The 19,340-nt window shown below is 43.8% G+C and overlaps 1 protein-coding gene across 3 annotated transcripts in view; it reads left to right on the top strand.

Annotated features, from left to right (window-relative positions):
- Positions 1-19,340, top strand: part of LOC139547799 (ubiquitin carboxyl-terminal hydrolase 2-like) — a 44,436-nt gene that overhangs the window by 5,492 nt on the left and 19,604 nt on the right. For all 3 annotated transcript variants that reach the window (XM_071356883.1, XM_071356885.1, XM_071356884.1), the window contains exon 3: positions 7,304-8,115. In XM_071356883.1, coding sequence (XP_071212984.1) covers positions 7,348-8,115 — 768 coding nt within the window. In that variant the 5' untranslated portion in view covers positions 7,304-7,347. The remainder of the gene's footprint in view (positions 1-7,303; positions 8,116-19,340) is intronic.

Raw genomic sequence — 19,340 nt, forward strand, 5'->3', positions numbered from 1 at the left:
ATTGGATCTTTGGGAGTTTAGAAGTAGTTACCATTAGCCCTATAAATAGGATACCAAATGTATGATATTGATAATACACTTTTACAGTGTCACATTTTTGGGGGAGGGCGGGGGGTGATTTCCATTTTTTGTGATTCTTTTTTTATCTGCTGAAAGTTGCTTCATGGTTATCGAGTCTAAGAAGGCTGTAGGATCAGTTCAACTGTTATTTCATTCTGATTGATACAGATTTTCAAAGAAGCTTTTAAAATTGTTATTAATTAATAGTGTTGTTTTTTCTAATTAAAGCATTTGTATCCTTATCTTTCAAAATGATAACTGGTTTGCCGTGTATTCGTTTTGTGAGGGCTGCGAGGTGTTTACCAGGTTTGTTTGCCATTAAATAGTGTGCTTTATTTGAGTTTGTAGTTGTTGGCTCTCTTCAAAAGTAAAAGATCATAATCCTGCTTAAGTTCAGAAATTGTATTTTCTTTACCATGTAAAGATTTTTTTATGGTATTTTTTTAAGATAGTGATTTCGAACTCAGATTTGACTTTTGCCGAGTAAGAGATTATCATTCCCCTAATGCACGGCTTTAAAGCCTCCCAAATCGTGTTGGCTATTCTCTGTCCTCTATGTCTACATTTGTAATGGTAAAGGTCTTTATTTTTTTGTTTCTGTATTTAATACATTTCGGGTCTTGAAGATGCGCTCTGTTCATTCTCCATATTCTGTCGCTAAGCGTATTTTCTGTTGGTGTAATTAAGCATGATACAGGGGAATGATCCGGTATCACTATATCATGGATTTTAGATCCCAATGTGTTGTTGAGTGCATTTTGTTTTTAAATGTAGTCAATTCTTGAATAGCTTTTCTTACTTTGAGAAGAAAAAAAACTAGTCTTTTGTAGTTGGGAATTATAATAATCTCTGGGTGTCCTGTAGGAGTAATTTTGAACTTTTCAATGTTATTTAAGTAGTCTACGTAAATGAGTATGGAAGCTGATCAATGTCTAAATGTGTTGGCATGATAGCTCAGCTGAGCTTCTGGATGTTAGACTAGTTCTCACTGAAATGCATTACCCCTCATATATACCAGTAGATGTTGGACTGCGGCTTCACACTTTATTTCAATCTTTATTTAGGTTGCTGAAACACATTGAAACAATGTGGATTCAGACAAACCATTTCACTATCAACGTTGAAAAAAAGGTCACATGAAATATGTCTAATCAAATATGAAATTCAACATCATTTCAACCAACCAATTGAATATAGGATGAAAAAGTTTTGTCAAAGTCATTTCAACGTATACATAGTTCTGATGATTATGTTGAAATTATATATATTGATGTAACAACCTGTTAAGTCAATGTATTTAAGTTGAAGTTTTACCCTAATTTCAATGTTTACACCGCTGGTTGAAATGAGATAAACAGCACTGGTTGACTTTTCTCAAATTTGATATTTGTATTGTATTGTCATAAAGAATTTAATTTTACACTGGGAAATATGCAAATATGGTAGAATAAATTCTCAAGTTGAATTGTATGTTTGCTCAACCCAAAATTAAAAATTGAGTGAACATACATTTCAAATTCAGAATGTATGCTGGTTCAGCTATATGCCCAAATGTTGAGCAAACTCACAATCCTATTGCAGCTGGTTGCCTTACAATTGTACATTGAATCAATGAAGTTTTTTTTGTGCATAGCGTTGTGATGTAGACTAAGCTGGCATGGACAGTTTGGTGCGATTGCCGTTGGGCCGAGTTAGGGCTTTGGCGTCAGTGTGGCACCTCACAGACACGAGTCTCTTATCTGCTCACATTTCAGGGTAAATATAGCTCCCCTCTAAGATCCAGCCAACAAGGTACATTACGTGCACTGATTTCTAACAGTATTCCCAATAGCGTTTGACCGGTCAAAAGTCTGGACACACCTACTCATTCAAGGGTTTTTCTTTATTTTTACTATTTCCTACATTGTAGAATAATAGTGAAGACATCAAAACTATGAAATAACACATATGGAATCATGTAGTAGCCATAAAAGATTATCGCGTAGCCACCCTTTGCCTTGATGACAGCTTTGCACACGCTTGGCATTCTCTCTGAGAGATCAGAAGATCACTGTTACATTGTGATAAGTGGGAGAAGTAGGAATGGACAGACTGTGGGAAAGAGTGGCTCAGTGTGAGGTTTCAGAGTTTAGGCCCTATTCAATTATATAGCCTACACCTGCTTGGGAATCACTGGATTTTACAGGTAAAGATGGTAACAGGAATATATCCTCTTCGGCAATAAACTTGGATTAGGCCTATAGATTGAAAAGACTATCTGCCCTTTCTGTATGCTCAAGTAGAGTCCCATCTACTGGGCCCTAGGCTATAGCTAGATGGACCTTATATTTCTGCAGGGCAAGGGAATCAGGAAGTCAATGGGATCAGGGCAACACCTGCTTTCCTGTTTTGACACTGAGATTGTGTGGCAGTCAAATGGTGCTTGTTGCCATGTAGTCATGGAAACCACCGTTTAACAGAGCCTTTGGGGAGGCTGAAACGCAGGGCAACTAGCATATTTGTGTGTTTTGGTTTGAGAAGTGAATAACATAATAGTGCTGTGCTACCGCCATCTTACAAATCCCATGTCCATTTAGGCTGTATTCCCCATGGATGTTGTTTGCGTTTTCTTTTTTGAAGTGACGCCGCCAGGCTAGCCTGAACTTGTCTCAGTCAAGGCCCTCATTTTTTGGACGAGACACCTGCAGCAACCTAAATGATGTGTATGTTTATAGTGAGGGCAATTAGGAATGGGTGGAAGTAGGAGTCAGGGATTACAAGTACAAGCACTCTCTCGGGTTTGTACATTTAGATAGACATGGCCAGGTTTGCCTTGTAGTGCAAATTGGCACTGTCACTGTTGTTTGGTAGTGTGGTGGAGGGAGGGTTCTACGTTTGTTATCACCTGTTCTCTGCCTATTTAAACAACACACTAAGAGAGGTTGACTTGAAAACATTCATCCCAGCGAAAACAGGGAATCACAAACAAGCTACATTATGTCTGCGTACTTTAGGACCTAGGGGTGTTATAGTACTGCTGTTTCATTTAGGGGGGGGTTAACAAAACAATAGTGATGCAGACTACAGTAAATTGACTTGAGATACTGGCCCATGTTTATCAGCTGTGTACCTTTACAGTCCAGCCATCTTTGCGCAGGATATAGGCGAAATGGTAGGGTGCATAGGCAGAGGCCTATTATACCCACAGTGGGGTTTTGGTAAGAGCCTAAGGCTCGGTTGGGCATGGCCTAGCTAGGCTAACCTAGCAGTAGTGCTCCGGCTGGGTCTAGCTAGCTGCACAAAGCGGTATGTCTTGGCCTGGCTCCAGTGCTCTGCCTATTCCAGATATATATGCTGAATTATTGATATATATATATATATACAGTGGGGAGAACAAGTATTTGATACACTGCCGATTTTGCAGGTTTTCCTACTTACAAAGCATGTAGAGGTCTGTAATTTTTATCATAGGTACACTTCAACTGTGAGAGACGGAATCTAAAACAAAAATCCAGAAAATCACATTGTATGATTTTTAAGTAATTAATTTGCATTTTATTGCATGACATAAGTATTTGATCACCTACCAACCAGTAAGAATTCCGGCTCTCACAGACCTGTTAGTTTTTCTTTAAGAAGCCCTCCTGTTCTCCACTCATTACCTGTATTAACTGCACCTGTTTGAACTCGTTACCTGTATAAAAGACACCTGTCCACACACTCAATCAAACAGACTCCAACCTCTCCACAATGGCCAAGACCAGAGAGCTGTGTAAGGACATCAGGGATAAATTGTAGACCTGTACAAGGCTGGGATGGGCTACAGGACAATAGGCAAGCAGCTTGGTGAGAAGGCAACAACTGTTGGCACAATTATTAGAAAATGGAAGAAGTTCAAGATGACGGTCAATCACCCTCGGTCTGGGGCTCCATGCAAGATCTCACCTCGTGGGGCATCAATGATCATGAGGAATGTGAGGGATCAGCCCAGAACTACACGGCAGGACCTGGTCAATGACCTGAAGAGAGCTGGGACCACAGTCTCAAAGAAAACCATTAGTAACACACTACGCCGTCATGGATTAAAATCCTGCAGCGCACGCAAGGTCCCCCTGCTCAAGCCAGCGCATGTCCAGGCCCGTCTGAAGTTTGCCAATGACCATCTGGATGATCCAGAGGAGGAATGGGAGAAGGTCATGTGGTCTGATGAGACAAAAATAGAGCTTTTTGCTCTAAACTCCACTCGCCGTGTTTGGAGGAATAGAAGGATGAGTACAACCCCAAGAACACCATCCCAACCGTGAAGCATGGAGGTGGAAGCATCATTCTTTGGGGATGCTTTTCTGCAAAGGGGACAGGACGACTGCACCGTATTGAGGGGAGGATGGATGGGGCCATGTATCGCGAGATCTTGGCCAACAACCTCCTTCCCTCAGTAAGAGCATTGAAGATGGGTCGTGGCTGGGTCTTCCAGCATGACAACGACACGAAGCACACAGCCATGGCAACTAAGGAGTGGCTCCGTAAGAAGCATCTCAAGGTCCTGGAGTGGCCTAGCCAGTCTCCAGACCTGAACCCAATAGAAAATCTTTGGAGGGAGCTGAAAGTCCGTATTGCCCAGCGACAGCCCCGAAACCTGAAGGATCTGGAGAAGATCTGTAGGGAGGAGTGGGCCAAAATCCCTGCTGCAGTGTGTGCAAACCTAGTCAAGAACTACAGGAAACGTATGATCTCTGTAATTGCAAACAAAGGTTTCTGTACCAAATATTAAGTTCTGCTTTTCTGATGTATCAAATACTTATGTCATGCAATAAAATGCAAATTAATTACTTAAAAATCATACAATGTGATTTTCTGGATTTTTGTTTTAGATTCCGTCTCTCATAGTTGAAGTGTACCTATGATAAAAATTACAGACCTCTACATGCTTTGTAAGTAGGAAAACCTGCAAAATCGTCAGTGTATCAAATACTTGTTCTCCCCACTGTATATACACTGCTCAAGAAAAACAACACAATGTAACTCCAAGTCAATCACACTTCTGTGAAATCAAACTGTCTAAATTTCACATGCTGTTATGCAAATGGTATAGACAAAAGGTGGAAATTATAGGCAATTAGCAAGACACCTCCAATAAAGGAGTGGTTCTGCAGGTGGTGACCACAGACCACTTCTCAGTGCCTATGCTTCCTGGCTGATGTTTTGGTCACTTTTCAATGCTGGCGGTGCTTTCACTCTAGTGGTAGCATGAGACGGAGTCTACAACCCACACAAGTGGCTCAGGTAGTGCAGCTCATCCAGGATGGCACATCAATGCGAGCTGTGGCAAGAAGGTTTGCTGTGTCTGTCAGCGTAGTGTCCAGAACATGGAGGCGCTACAAGGAGACAGGCCAGTACATCAGGAGACGTGGAGGAGGCCGTAGGAGGGCAACAACCCAGCAGCAGGACCGCTACCTCCGCCTTTGTGCAAGGAGGATTAGGAGGAGCACTGCCAGAGCCCTGCAAAATGACCTCCAGCAGGCCACAAATGTGCATGTGTCTGCTCAAACGGTCAGAAACAGACTCCATGAGGGTGGTATGAGGGCCCGACGTCCACAGGTGGGGGTTGTGCTTACAGCCCAACACCGTGCAGGACGTTTGGCATTTGCCAGAGAACACCAAGATTGGCAAATTCGCCACTGGCGCCCTGTGCTCTTCACAGATGAAAGCAGGTTCACACGCACATGTGACAGACGTGACAGAGTCTGGAGACGCCGTGGAGAACGTTCTGCTGCCTGCAACATCCTCCAGCATGACCGGTTTGGCGGTGGGTCAGTCATGGTGTGGGGTGGCATTTCTTTGGGGGGCCGCACAGCCCTCCATGTGCTCGCCAGAGGTAGCCTGACTGCCATTAGGTACCGAGATGAGATCCTCAGACCCCTTGTGAGACCATATGCTGGTGCGGGTGGCCCTGGGTTCTTTCTAATGCAAGACAATGCTAGACCTCATGTGGCTGGAGTGTGTCAGCAGTTCCTGCAAGAGGAAGGCATTGATGCTATGGACTGGCCCGCCCGTTCCCCAGACCTGAATCCAATTGAGCACATCTGGGACAACATGTCTCGCTCCATCCACCAACGCCACGTTGCACCACAGACTGTCCAGGAGTTGGCGGATGCTTTAGTCCAGGTCTGGGAGGAGATCCCTCAGGAGACCATCCGCCACCTCATCAGGAGCATGCCCAGGCGTTGTAGGGAGGTCATTACAGGCACGTGGAGGCCACACACACTACTGAGCCTCATTTTGACTTGTTTTAAGGACATTACATCAAAGTTGGATCAGCCTGTAGTGTGGTTTTCCACTTTAATTTTGAGTGTGACTCCAAATCCAGACCTCCATGGGTTGATAAATTTGATTTCCATTGATAATTTTTGTGTGATTTTGTAGTCAGCACATTCAACTATGTAAAGAAAAAAGTATTTAATAAGAATGTTTCATTCATTCAGATCTAGGATGTGTTATTTCAGTGTTCCCTTTATTTTTTTGAGCAGTGTATATAAATATATATATATAAATATAAATAAAAGAGAGAGAGAAGCCTCCCCCACTGAACCCAACACGGATCGACAACACCAGATACTTTTATTTATTCAGACGCTGCACTGCCTGTCTCTCCTCAGGAACAGACTGTGCCACCAGAAACATTTGGTGCTTCGTTTAGCTGCTTCTCCCATTACAGGATCCCCAGGGGCGCGTTCAGCTGGCAACAACGTTGTGCAACCCATCGATACGACAGTACATCACATTATCAAGCATGACTTTCCAGTTGGTTGCGTAAACAGTGTTTCAGTGTTGATATTGTGTAATGTGTTCCAAGGAGGGTCACATAACGTTGCTTGTCAAATGTCTGTATCCTGTACACGAGTAAAACCTCAGGCTCGAGCAATGAGCCATGGTACAGTATATTCAGCCCGTTGATAAATAGTGCACCCATATGTTAAGAGTTGGATGATGCCCTAGTGACCTTTGGCATCCTACCTCTCTCGTGATCAGATGGCATCCTACCTCTCTCGTGATCAGATGGCATCCTACCTCTCTCGTGATCAGACAAGACTAACCCATAAAAACTAAGATGGAACCGATATGATATAAAATATACAATTGAATTTGGTGGTTATAAAGATTCAAATGTTGCTAAATAAGTTTTCATTTTTGGAAATGAAGTTTTTCCCGCTCACAGTCTGAAAATAGAAACGCACTGATTTCTGTTCTTTCTCTTGTCTTGCAGTCGATGCGGTCTTCCACCGCATCACACGTGGCTGAGAATCCAGCATGTCTCGCGTCTCCACCACCGCCAAGCGTTACACCGGCTCCTCCTATACCGGCTCCTCCTATACCAGTGCCTATAGCTCCTATGGCTCCTCCCTGACGCCCTCCTCCCTCAGCTCCTACACCTCCGACCGGGACAGGCTGCCCTCCTACAGGAGCAACGCAGCCTCCTCCTCGGGCTACTCCTCCTCCAGCTACCTGAGCAGCGCCGCCAGCCGCGCCCGCAACTACAGCACCTCCTCGGAGCTCGACCGGGGCCGGCACATCCCCCGCACTGACCTCCTGAGCAGCAGCAGCCGGCGCAGCGAGAGCCTGAGCCGCACCCCGGTGAAGACCTATGGCTCGTCGGGCCTGAGCGGCGGCTCCGGTTACACTGGCTACAGCAGCTACTCCTCGTCCACCACGCCCAGCCGCTCCAGCTACCTCTCCTCGTCGCCCGTGGCCTCCAGCATCTCCCTCAGCCGCCGGAGGTCGTCGAGCCAGAGTGACCTGACGCGGGACCTGTCGTCCCTGGGCCTCACCGAGCCCACGTCCCCCTTCTCCTCCTCCTCCAGCGCCCTGAGGGGTTACCGGAGCAGGGCCAGCGATGTGGCCGACTCCTACAACAGCAGCCTGCAGAGCTCCAGCTATGGCCTGTCCCACAGCGCCACACAGGAGGCCTTGAGCAGCAGCAGCCTGAAGAGCGGTGGTGGTAGCCGCTTCACCTCCTCCTATGAGAGGAGCGACAGCAGCAGCAATGGACGATCCAGCTCCCTCACCAGGGACTCCCTGGTAAGACCAGTGTTCTTCTGTCTGCTCAACTGTTTTGCTGTGATCTTAGATTTAGCCTCTCAGGCCACTGACATGGCAGACTGACACCATGTGGGGGCACTCATGGTCAGTACAGATGCTCTGCACAGTTACTGTACAGTACTAAGATCCTGTGTTGGGGAACACTGTCACTCACTATACAGTATAAAATAGGCTTACACAATTGTCACAGTATTCATTCATTCGTACAGGATTGAATTTGAAAATGCATCTATGTCAGCTAGCTATATTAGGTCTATTTCCTATAAGAAAGGAAATTAATCTCACAGAGACAAGAACATGCTTAACAAAATCTCCATGCCCCTGTATGTAAGATTGTAAACATTCCTGTTGCCATAGCTTCCATAAGGCCTTCAGAAATTAAAATTCTCCCTATGGTGATGAATCAGGAAGTTCCTCAGTGAGTCCGTAGCTATAGCCTGGTCCCAGATCTGTTTGTGCTGTATTGCCAACTCCTATGGGTCCTGCATGTTTGACGTGACAATGACCATAGGGGTTGGCAAGGCAGTGGGGCCAGGCTAGCCAAACAGGCTGTGTGTCTGTCTGTGTGTCACTAGCTATGTTTCTATGAACTTGTCCAGTGATTAAAAAAAAAAAGTCGATAAAATAGATTTATTTAACTATCGTGTGTCGTTAAAAACAGCTGGATGTAATGATGTCATACCAACAACAAAAAATGACCCGTTTAGGCAAATTGCGCATTTTATAAATCGTCGACAGTCTGTATGATATCCCCCCTATCATGTCTCAGGTAGACCGCAAAAGCCAGCATGGATAGAATGCAATAATTTACTAATTTTGCCATATTCTAATCATTCTTATGTGCCAACGTATCGCCATGGTGAGACTTGCACTCCCGTAGATCTGTAATAGTTGGATGGTGAAACTTGCCAGCCAACCAGAAAAGCAAGGCGAAGCAATTCAGGCCTTTAAAGTCAGGATAATCCTTGTCCTGCAAAGAAACTTTGTTGTTGAAAGAATCGATTTTGCAAGCAGTAGCCATGTAGAATTAAATCAGGACTGGAGCTTATAGTTACGCGATTACATCACGTGCCCCGCATACCTTCAAATGTATTCGGGAATCATAATTTATTAGAAAAACACTGTTTCCATCATCATTGGTCGCAATAAAGAAAGTTAGAAGAAAAATCCACCCCTGTGGAACGGATAAAAATGTTGTCAATCTTTAGAAAATGTCTCCTATTTCTGCTGTTTCCATTACAAATTTCGGATATTTTTTTTTTTGCGACATTGCTTAATTCGAATAAACCTGGGTCGATGGAAACCTGCTTACTGACTGTCAGAGAGGTAGGTGTCCCATTGACTAGACTCGTGAGACTTGTGTTCCCTCTATGACGCATGGAGAGTAAATAAAATAAAATGAAAAATATTGGTACTTTTTACCCCTTTTTCGTGATATCCAATTGGTAGTTACAGTCTTGTCCCATTGCTGCAACTCCCGTATGGACTCGGGAGAGGTGAAGGTCGAGAGCCATGCGTCCTCCGAAACACGACCCTGCCAGGCCGCACTGCTTCTTGACACACTGCTCACTTAACCCGGAAGCCAGCCACACCAATGCGTCGGAGGAAACACTGTATAGCTGCCGATTGAATTCAGTGTGCATGCGCCCGGCCCGCCACAAGGAGTCGCTAGAGCGCAATGGGACAAGGACATCCCGGCCAAACCCGGGTCTGTAGTGACGCCTCAAGCACTGCGAGGCAGTGCCTTAGACCGCTGCTCCACTCGGGAGGCCTCTCCTTAGAGAGCGGAGTGTGAATTAACCCACTTACGGGATTAGCCCTGATTGCTGACCACTGTGGGAAGGAGAAGGATGAGGACATTTGTTTCGCAACCAGCCAAGCCAATCTCTTTGACAAGGCTGTTTTGTTGTTGTTACGGGGCTGCTTTCGCAAACATCTATCACAATTAGCGTCAGGCTCAGGCAGGCAAAGAGGCTGTCGAGGTGCTGTACTGAAACTCTTCAGTGAAGGATGCATCGAGGCTAACGGTTGTTTGACACCATATCCACATTACTGAAGCCACTCAAAGGTTGTATGGAATCTTCTCGGTAATTAACAGTTATCAATCAATGAGGGAATGAATCTCCTGGACTTGGAACAGTGGAACTGGGTTGCCTATTGGACCAAGAGGTTCAGATTTTGTAATTAATGTCACGAGAGGATTTCGTGAGCCCTGTGCTCGAATGTTCTCATCAAGTCACTTTAATTATCTTTCCTAATTCTCATAATGTTCCACCCGGACCGGTTTAGAGCAGGGAGTTTATACAATAAATCCCCTTACTATGACAGGAGAGTAGCCAGAGCAGGTGAAGTAAGGGCTAGGGGGGCATGTATGCAAACTTTGTGTGATAACTGTGATTGCGCTGTTTGATTTAGGAGATATGGGCTGATAGTTCACCCCACTAGAAGATCAACTTGCCAAAGAGGTTTCTAACCGCAAGGGTCTTTCCTGGTTAAATAAAGGTCCGCATAAATAAATATCTGCGCTGAATCTTCGTCCTGACTGTCAGGCAAACCTGATTTCTGAGTCACAATGTTCCGTCAGCTCATCCAGTCCAATTGTTGAAAAGAAAGCCTTTGTTTTCGTTATGGATTAGGAGGAGTTTTTATGGAGTCATGTTTTGAGGAATGTGTTGGATTATGACTCAGAGAGACCAGTAGGACCAGCAGCTCCTCATCAGAGCAGCTCTCTCGCAGGCTGAGTGCTGGATGGTCAGGATGGAAGAAGAGCGGTTATGTAGGTCAAGTACACTACTGTATTGATCATTCTAGGAAGACTGATTTTCGGCCCCTCCCTGCCCACTCTCAGACATCTAATTATTCACCTCTCTCTCTCATTGATGAACAAGATGTTGTGTTTTACACAAGCACCAAAAGACAACTGGCCTAGCTGCTTACTTTAACCAGGTTTCCATCCATGAATTACCTGATGCATGAAAAAAGTCACGACAGGGCTGATGGAAACAGGACATTCCGGTACAATTTAATAATTGTTGATAAACAATTTGTTCGCTCGACGTGGTGGGATGTTTTTGTCTGTAAAATTAATGATGCGAGAAATTAAGGTGGACACGTCTTTATGCCCAAATATTGATATAATAAGCACCATATCGAAGTAAACTTGAGCTGTGTTCAAATACTCATACTAACCTCACTAACCGTACTATTTGTGACGTGAATTGAGTATATTGTATGCTTATTGGTCATAGTATGGATATAGTTAGTATGCCAAAAGTTCCCGGATGTCGTACTAAATTCACCAAAATATGAAGTATACACCTGACAGAGCTGGTGTAACGAAGTCAGGTTTGTAGGCCTCTTTTCTCGTACACGCTTTTTCAGTTCTGCCCACACATTTTCTATAGGATTGAGGTCAGGGCTTTGTGATGGCCACTCCAATACCTTGACTTTGTTGTCCTTAAGCCATTTTGCCACAACTTTGGAAGTATGCTTGGGGTCATTGTCCATTTGGAAGACCCATTTGCGACCAAGCTTTAACTTCCTGACTGATGTTTTGAGATGTTGCCTCAATATATCTACATAATTAACCCCCCCCCCCCTTAAAAGAGTTAGATGCACTATTGTAAAGTGGTTGTTCCACTGGATATCATAAGGTGAATGCACCAATTTGTAAGTCGCTCTGGATAAGAGCGTCTGCTAAATGACTTAAATGTAAAATGTAATAATTTTCCTCCCTCATGATGCCATCTATTTTGTGAAGTGCACCAGTCCCTCCTGCAGCAAAGCACCCCCACAACATGATGCTGCCACCCCCGTGCTTCACGGTTGGGATGGTGTTCTTCGGCTTGCAAGCCTCCTCCAAACATAATGATGGTCATTATGGCCAAACAGTTCTATTTTTGTTTCATCAGACCAGGGGACATTTCTCCAAAAAGTACGATCTTTGTCCCCATGTGCAGTTGCAAACCGTAGTCTGTTTTTTTATGGCGGTTTTGGAGCAGTGGCTTCTTCCTTGCTGATCTTCCTTGCTGAGCGGCCTTTCATGTTATGTCGATATAGGACTCGTTTTACTGTGGATATAGATACTTTTGTAAGTGTTTCCTCCAGCATCTTCACAAGGTCCTTTGCTGTTGTTCTGAGATTGATTTGCACTTTTCGCCCCAAAATACGTTAATCTCTAGGAGACAGAACGCATCTCCTTCCTGAGCGGTATGACGACTGCGTAGTCCCACTGTGTTTATACTTGCGTATTATTGTTTGTATAGATGAACGTGGTACCTTCAGGCGTTTGGACATTTCTGCCAAGTATGAACCAGACTTGTGGAGGTCTACAATTTATTTTTCTGAGGTCTTGGCTGATTTCAAATCAAATTTATTTATATAGCCCTTCTTACATCAGCTGATATATCAAAGTGCTGTACAGAAACCAGCATAAAACCCCAAACAGCAAGCAATGCAGGTGTAAAAGCACGGTGGCTAGGAAAAACTCCCTAGAAAGGCCAAAACCTAGGAAGAAACCTAGAGAGGAACCAGGCTATGAGGGGTGGCCAGTCCTCTTCTGGCTGTGCCGGGTGGAGATTATAACAGAACATGGCCAAGATGTTCAAATGTTCATAAATGACCAGCATGATCAAATAATAATAATCACAGTAGTTGTCGAGGGTGCAACAGATCAGCACCTCAGGAGTAAATGTCAGTTGGCTTTTCATAGCCGATCATTCAGAGTATCTCTACCGCTCCTGCTGTTTCTAGAGAGTTGAAAACAGCAGGTCTGGGACAGGTAGCACGTCCGGTGAACAGGTCAGGGTTCCATAGCCGCAGGCAGAACAGCTGAAACTGGAGCAGCAGCAATCTTTTGATTGTCCCATGATGTCAAGCAAAGAGGCACTGAGTTTGAAGGTAGGCCTTGAAATACTTCCACAGGTACACCTCCAATTGACTCATGATGTCAATTAGCCTATCAGAAGCTTCTAAAGCCATGACATCATTTTCTGGAATTTTCCAAGCTGTTTAAAGGCACAGTCAACTTAGTGTATGTAAACTTCTGACCCACTAGAATTGTGATACAGTGAATTATAAGTGAAATAATCTGTCTGTAAACAATTGTTGGAAAAATTACTTGTGTCATGCACAAAGTAGATATCCTAACCAACTTGCCAAAACTACAGTTTGTTAACAAGAAATTTGTGGAGTGGTTGAAAAACGAGTTTTAATGACTCCAACCTAAGTGTATGTAAACTTCCGACTTCAACTGTAATTACATTACATTACAAAAGAACCACATAGCATATCATTACAGCAGTATGTACAGGTATGTTGTTAGCTAGCTACCTAATGTTAGTTGGCTACTTATACTTCAAACTTGCCAGTATATTAACTATAGGCTGTCTGACTAACTACCCAACGTTTATTGACTTGATTATTCCCGTCATTATTAGCTTAGCTAAATGGTATAGTCTTTGTGCGTTCTCAATGGATATTCGGGTGCTTTCGTAAATTCGCTGGCTGTCTACTCCAATTTCGGAGGACTCTTGTCTGAGTGTACCAGAGCACAGAATAATTCATTTACGAGCGCTCAACACCCGTTAAATATGGCCGATGTCAGTAAACATCGGCAAAAAAAGCGTAATTAAATTGTCTACACATTGTCTACATACCACCACAGACCTAGGCTGGCACTAAAACCGCACTCAATGAGCTGTATTCTGCTATAAGTAAACAGGAAAACGCTCATCCAGTGGCGGCTATCCTAGTGGCCGGGAACTTTAATGCAGGGAAACTTAAATCAGTTTTACCTATTTTCTATCAGCATGTTAAATGTGCAACCAGAGGGGAAAAAATTTGAGATCACCTTTACTCCACACACAGAGACACGTGGACTTCCTGACGGGCCGCCCCCAGGTGGTAAGGGTAGGTAACAACACATCCGCCACAATGATCCTCAACACGGGGGCCCCTCAGGGGTGCGTGCTCAGTCCCCTCCTGTACTTCCTGTTCACTCATGACTGCGCGGCCAGGCACGACTCCAACACCATCATTAAGTTTGCTGATGACACAACAGTGGTAGGCCTGATCAACGACAACGATGAGGCAGCCTATAGGGAGGAGGTCAGAGACCTGACCGTGTGGTGCAAGGACAAGAACCTCTCCCTCAACGTGATCAAGACAAAGGAGATGATTCTGGACTACAGGAAAAGGAAGACCGAGCACGCCCCCATTCTCATCGACGAGGCTGTAGTGGAGCAGTTTGAGAGTTTCAAGTTCCTTGGTGTCCACCTCACCAACAAACTAACATGGTCCAAGCACACCAAGACAGTTGTGAAGAGGGCACGACAAAACCTATTCCCCCTCAGGAGACTGAAAAGATTTGGCATGGGTCCTCAGATCCTCAAAAGGTTTTACAGTTGCACCATCGAGAGCATCCTGACAGGTTGCATCACTGCCTGGTATGGCAACTGCTCGGCCTCTGACCGCAAGGCACTACAGAGGGTAGTCCGTACGGCCCAATACATCACCGGGACCAAGCTTCCTGCCATCCAGGACCTCTATACCAGGCGGTGTCAGAGGAAGGCCCTAAAAATTATCAAAGACTCCAGCCACCCTTGTCATAGACTGTTCTCTCTGCTACTGCACAGCAAGCAGTACCGGAGCGCCAAATCTAGGTCCAAGAGGCTTCTAAACAGCTTGTACCCCTGACTCCTGAACAGCTAATCAAATGGCTACCCAGACTATTTGCATTGCCCCCTCCCCATGCTGCTGCTACTCTCTGTTATTATCTATGCATAGCCTCTTTAATAACTCTACCTACTTGTACATAATTACCTCAATTACCTCGACACTGGTGCCTCCGCACATTGACACATTGACTCCTTTCCCCGCTATTGTTATTTACTGCTGCTCTTAAATTATTCATTTTTCTGATCTCTTACTTTAAAAAAAAAAATTGGTTAAGGGCTTGTAAGTAAGTATTCCACTGCAAGGTCTACACCTGTTGTATTTAGCGCATGTGACAAATAATGATTTGATTTGATAGTATGGGTATTCAAACACAGGTTTTGAGTCACGAGATGGCATGTTGTGTGGTCTTCCCACTATGACTCGGGAAAGCATGCTGTTTGTTGGCTACAAATGAACTTCGTTGATGAACTTTCCACAGGGTGGTGAAAGTGCGTGGTGATGATCTTGATACTCCTTTCCAATAAATATTGAGGGTCTTATTCTGGTGACATGATCATCGATGCATGGCTGCCATTTGACAAATATCAACTGATCTCGCTCTTATCCAAGATAATCTCATCATAATGTACGCTAGGCTCCCGCTCTTGATCTGCGAGCTGCTGGCTAGAGCGCAGGTGCCAAGACCAGAGTGGGCACATTTGCTATAATTTAACGCAACAGTTTTTGTGACAAAACCATCGGTAGAGTTTAAAATGCAATTTGTATTCGGTACATGGGAATTTAACTGCAGAAGTTATTTTCATGTGCACTACGTCATCACGCACACTTTGATGGAAACATCTATTGTGGGAACATTTTGAATATTCAGGTGAAAATCTGTCGCCAATTAAAGGGAAACCTAGCTAATGATATCAATCAATCAATTGTATTTTATAAAGCCCTTTTCCCTTGTTAAGGTCAACATCATCATGAACTCTACCCAGTACCGGGACATTCTAGCCAAAAACATGGCTGCCTCTGCCAGGAGGCTGAAACTTGGCCGCAAGTGGATCTTCCAGCAAGACAATAACCCCAAGCACACATCAGATTCCACAAATAAATGGTTAATTGACCACAAAATCAACATTTTGCAATGACCATCTCAGTCCCCATTGAAAAGCTGTGGTTTGAATTGAAGAGGGAAGTCCATAAGCGCAGACAAAGGATATCAAGGATCTGGAAAGATTCTGTATGGAGGAATGGTCCAAGATCCTTCCCAATGTGTTCTTTCAATCTCATAACACACTTTATAAAAAGGCTCAGTGTTGTTATCCTCACAAGGGGAGGGTGCTAGAGTATTGAAAACAGGGGTGCCAATCATTTTGACCCCTATCATTTTTTGATTTGTTACTTGTTAACAAAATCTCTTTCTCTGAGCAATTGTATTAGTATAAAATAATATACATTTTTGGAGAATACAATTTAGCTCAGTATTTGTATTATTAATTTTATACTGTATTCCTTGCTCATCTTTATCAAGGGTGCCAATAATTTTGGCTATTGCAGCATAGATACTGGGAACTGAGACAGGGAGGGTCGGAAGACACTGTAGCCCCGTTCAAAGTTACCCCTGGCCAACCATGCAGGATATAACCCCACCCACTTTGCCAAAGCACAGACCCCACACCACTTAAAGAGCAACTGCCCCTAAAAACCGACTTCTCATTTAGAAAACAGCCCATGTGGCATCGATGTGAGTCAAACATTTATTCTACTGTCAAAATTTACTACAAAGTGAAAATAAGAAATTTTTTAGAGTTTTGTGAGAATTGTGGTCGTGACTGCATCACAACTTTAATGAAGGTTGGGTTTGTTACAATCCTGCCCACATGCCCACAGCTGGCATTACACAAGTAATCATCGATTTGGACTGCAGCTGCCTATTGGGCTAATTTGGACCATTGGTAAATTACACAATGTACATGGGACAATATGTTAAAATTCCAATATCTCCAAATTTCAATTACTTAAAAACCTCAAACCAATGATAAATTGTAGAAATTCATATACAAATATTAAAAGCATTGAATGAAAAAAAGTAAAAGGTGTGAAACATGAAAATATTGTCTAATTTACATTGTGTAATTTATTGACGGTCCTTAACTATCCCCAGGAGATAGGCTATCCAATGTCAAACCAACTTTGCCATGGTCGCACACCAGCTGGCTAAAGCCAATTGGCAAAATAATTTGAAACTCACGTTTGAATTCAGTCATGGCCACTACCATTTCTTAATGAACCAAATCTAAAACGAGGCCAAATCACGAAGGGCAGTTGCCCTTTAAGTGATATCAACAGACAATTGACTTACTACCCTGAGACAAGGCTGAGTATAGCCCACAAAGATCTCTCCCCACCGCACGAGCCTGAGGGGGTGGAGAACCGGACAGGAAGATTACGTCAATAACTCAACCCACCCAAGGGAGTTGAGTATAGCGAAAAAAGCCTGGCATGACAAGATGCGCTCCGGTAGGGACAGAATGGGAGAGTGAGAGCAAAATAGTGACTCAGCCCCCGTAATAAGGTTCTTAGTGGAGAGTAGGGTGGTTCGTCACTCCAGTGCCTTGCCGTTCACCTTTGCACCCCTGGGCCAGACTACACTCAATCGTAGGACCTACTGAAGAGATGAGTCTTCAGTAAAGACTTAAAGGCTGAGACCGAGTCTGCGTCTCTCACATGGATAGGCAGACCATTCCATAGAAATGGAGCTCCGTAGGAGAAAGCCCTGCCTCCAGCTGTTTGCTTAGAAATTCTAGGAACAATAAGGAATCTTATTGACCGTAGCATACTTGTAGGTATGTACGGCAGGACCAAAACAGAGAGATAAGTACAAGAAAGTCCATACAATGCTTTGTAGGTTAACAGTCAAACCTTGAAAGCAGCCCTAGCCCTAACAGGAAGACAGTAGAGAGGCTAGCACTGGAATAATACAGTATGATCAAATTTTGGGGTTCTAGTCACAATTCTAGCAGCTGTATTTTGCACTAGCTGAAGTTTTAGTGCCTTATCCAGGTAGCCGGAGAGTAGAGCATTGCATTAGTCTAATCTTGAAGTGACAAAAGCATGGATTAGCTTTTCTGCATCATGTCTGGACAAAGTTTCCGATTTTTGCAATGTTACAAAGATGGAAAAAAGCTGGTCTTCAAATATTTTTTTTTACATGTTCGTCAAAAGAGAGATCAGGGTCCAGACTCAGAGTAACAACGAGATCCTTCACAGATACTGATTCCAAGGTAAACTCGATGTATTCGGCTGTGATGATGCCTAGTCAACTGAAACCGTTCCTAATTAAGAGCGTCAGAAGTGGGTAGGATGCCGTGTGATTGGGTGCCACTTCCTGTGACTGTTAGCAAGCGGCATTGTAAAATATGCCTCAATGCCTATTATACTGCGCGTCCTTGGGAGTCGATCCACATAGGCCTACTGCGTGGGATTTGTGTTCAGCCTCACAAAGCTGACTGACCGACGAACCATGGGAAAACATTGTGAAGGAAATGTCCAGTTAGTTAAAACGAATGCTTTTGTGACGCCATCCTGATCTCACATCATGCCATTTTAGGTCATCCAGCCAGGCACGGCCAGGAAAATGGTTTAATCCTAAAGCTCAGTGCTGCCTGCTCCAGCTGTTGCACACTACCCAGTGCCCTGGGTTGTATTCATTAAGGTACACTGTAGCAAAATGTTCTGCAACGGAAAAAGAAAATGAGGGTTTCTTATCGGTCAAGTTCAGGTACTCCTTCCCTAATTCAGTTAGTTTTCTTCCATTTGGAGCATAATACGACCCCAATACACAGCTCATAGTTACAACGAACAATGGCATCGACATTAGAAGTGGCACTGAGCATAATAGCTCAGTTATTTTCACCAAATCCCATAAAGTCATTTTCAATGCAAAATCACTGGTGTGGTGGCATCTAACTCTAAACTCCCTCGTGGCAGTGGTCCTAGAAATAGCCCTGGCAGTAAAGTCAACTCCATCATCCTATCTCTTTACCCGGGGCGAGCTGGCTGGCACAGTCCTGGACACATTAATAATAACGCTATGTAGTGCTGCACCTTCATGCACAGCCTACTGTTCTGTCTTTATACTGTACTAGAGGTCGACCGATTATGATTTTTCAACACCAATGCCGATTATTGGAGGACCAAAAAAAGCCGATACCGATTAATCGGCTGATTTAAAAAAAAATGTATTTGTAATAATGACAATTACAACAATACTGAATGAACACTTATTTTAACTTAATATAATACATCAATAGAAATCAATATAGCCTCAAATAAATAATGAAACATGTTCAATTTGGTTTAAATAATGCAAAAACAAAGTGTTGGAGAATAAAGTAAAAGTGCAATATGTGCCATGTAAAAAAGCTAACGTTTAAGTTCCTTGCTCAGAACATGAGAACATATGAAAGCTGGTGGTTCCTTTTAACATGAGACTTCAATATTCCAAGGTAAGAGGTTTTAGGTTGTAGTTAATACAG

Source organism: Salvelinus alpinus, chromosome 21 (genome assembly GCF_045679555.1).
Source record: "Salvelinus alpinus chromosome 21, SLU_Salpinus.1, whole genome shotgun sequence".
Lineage (NCBI taxonomy): Eukaryota > Metazoa > Chordata > Actinopteri > Salmoniformes > Salmonidae > Salvelinus > Salvelinus alpinus.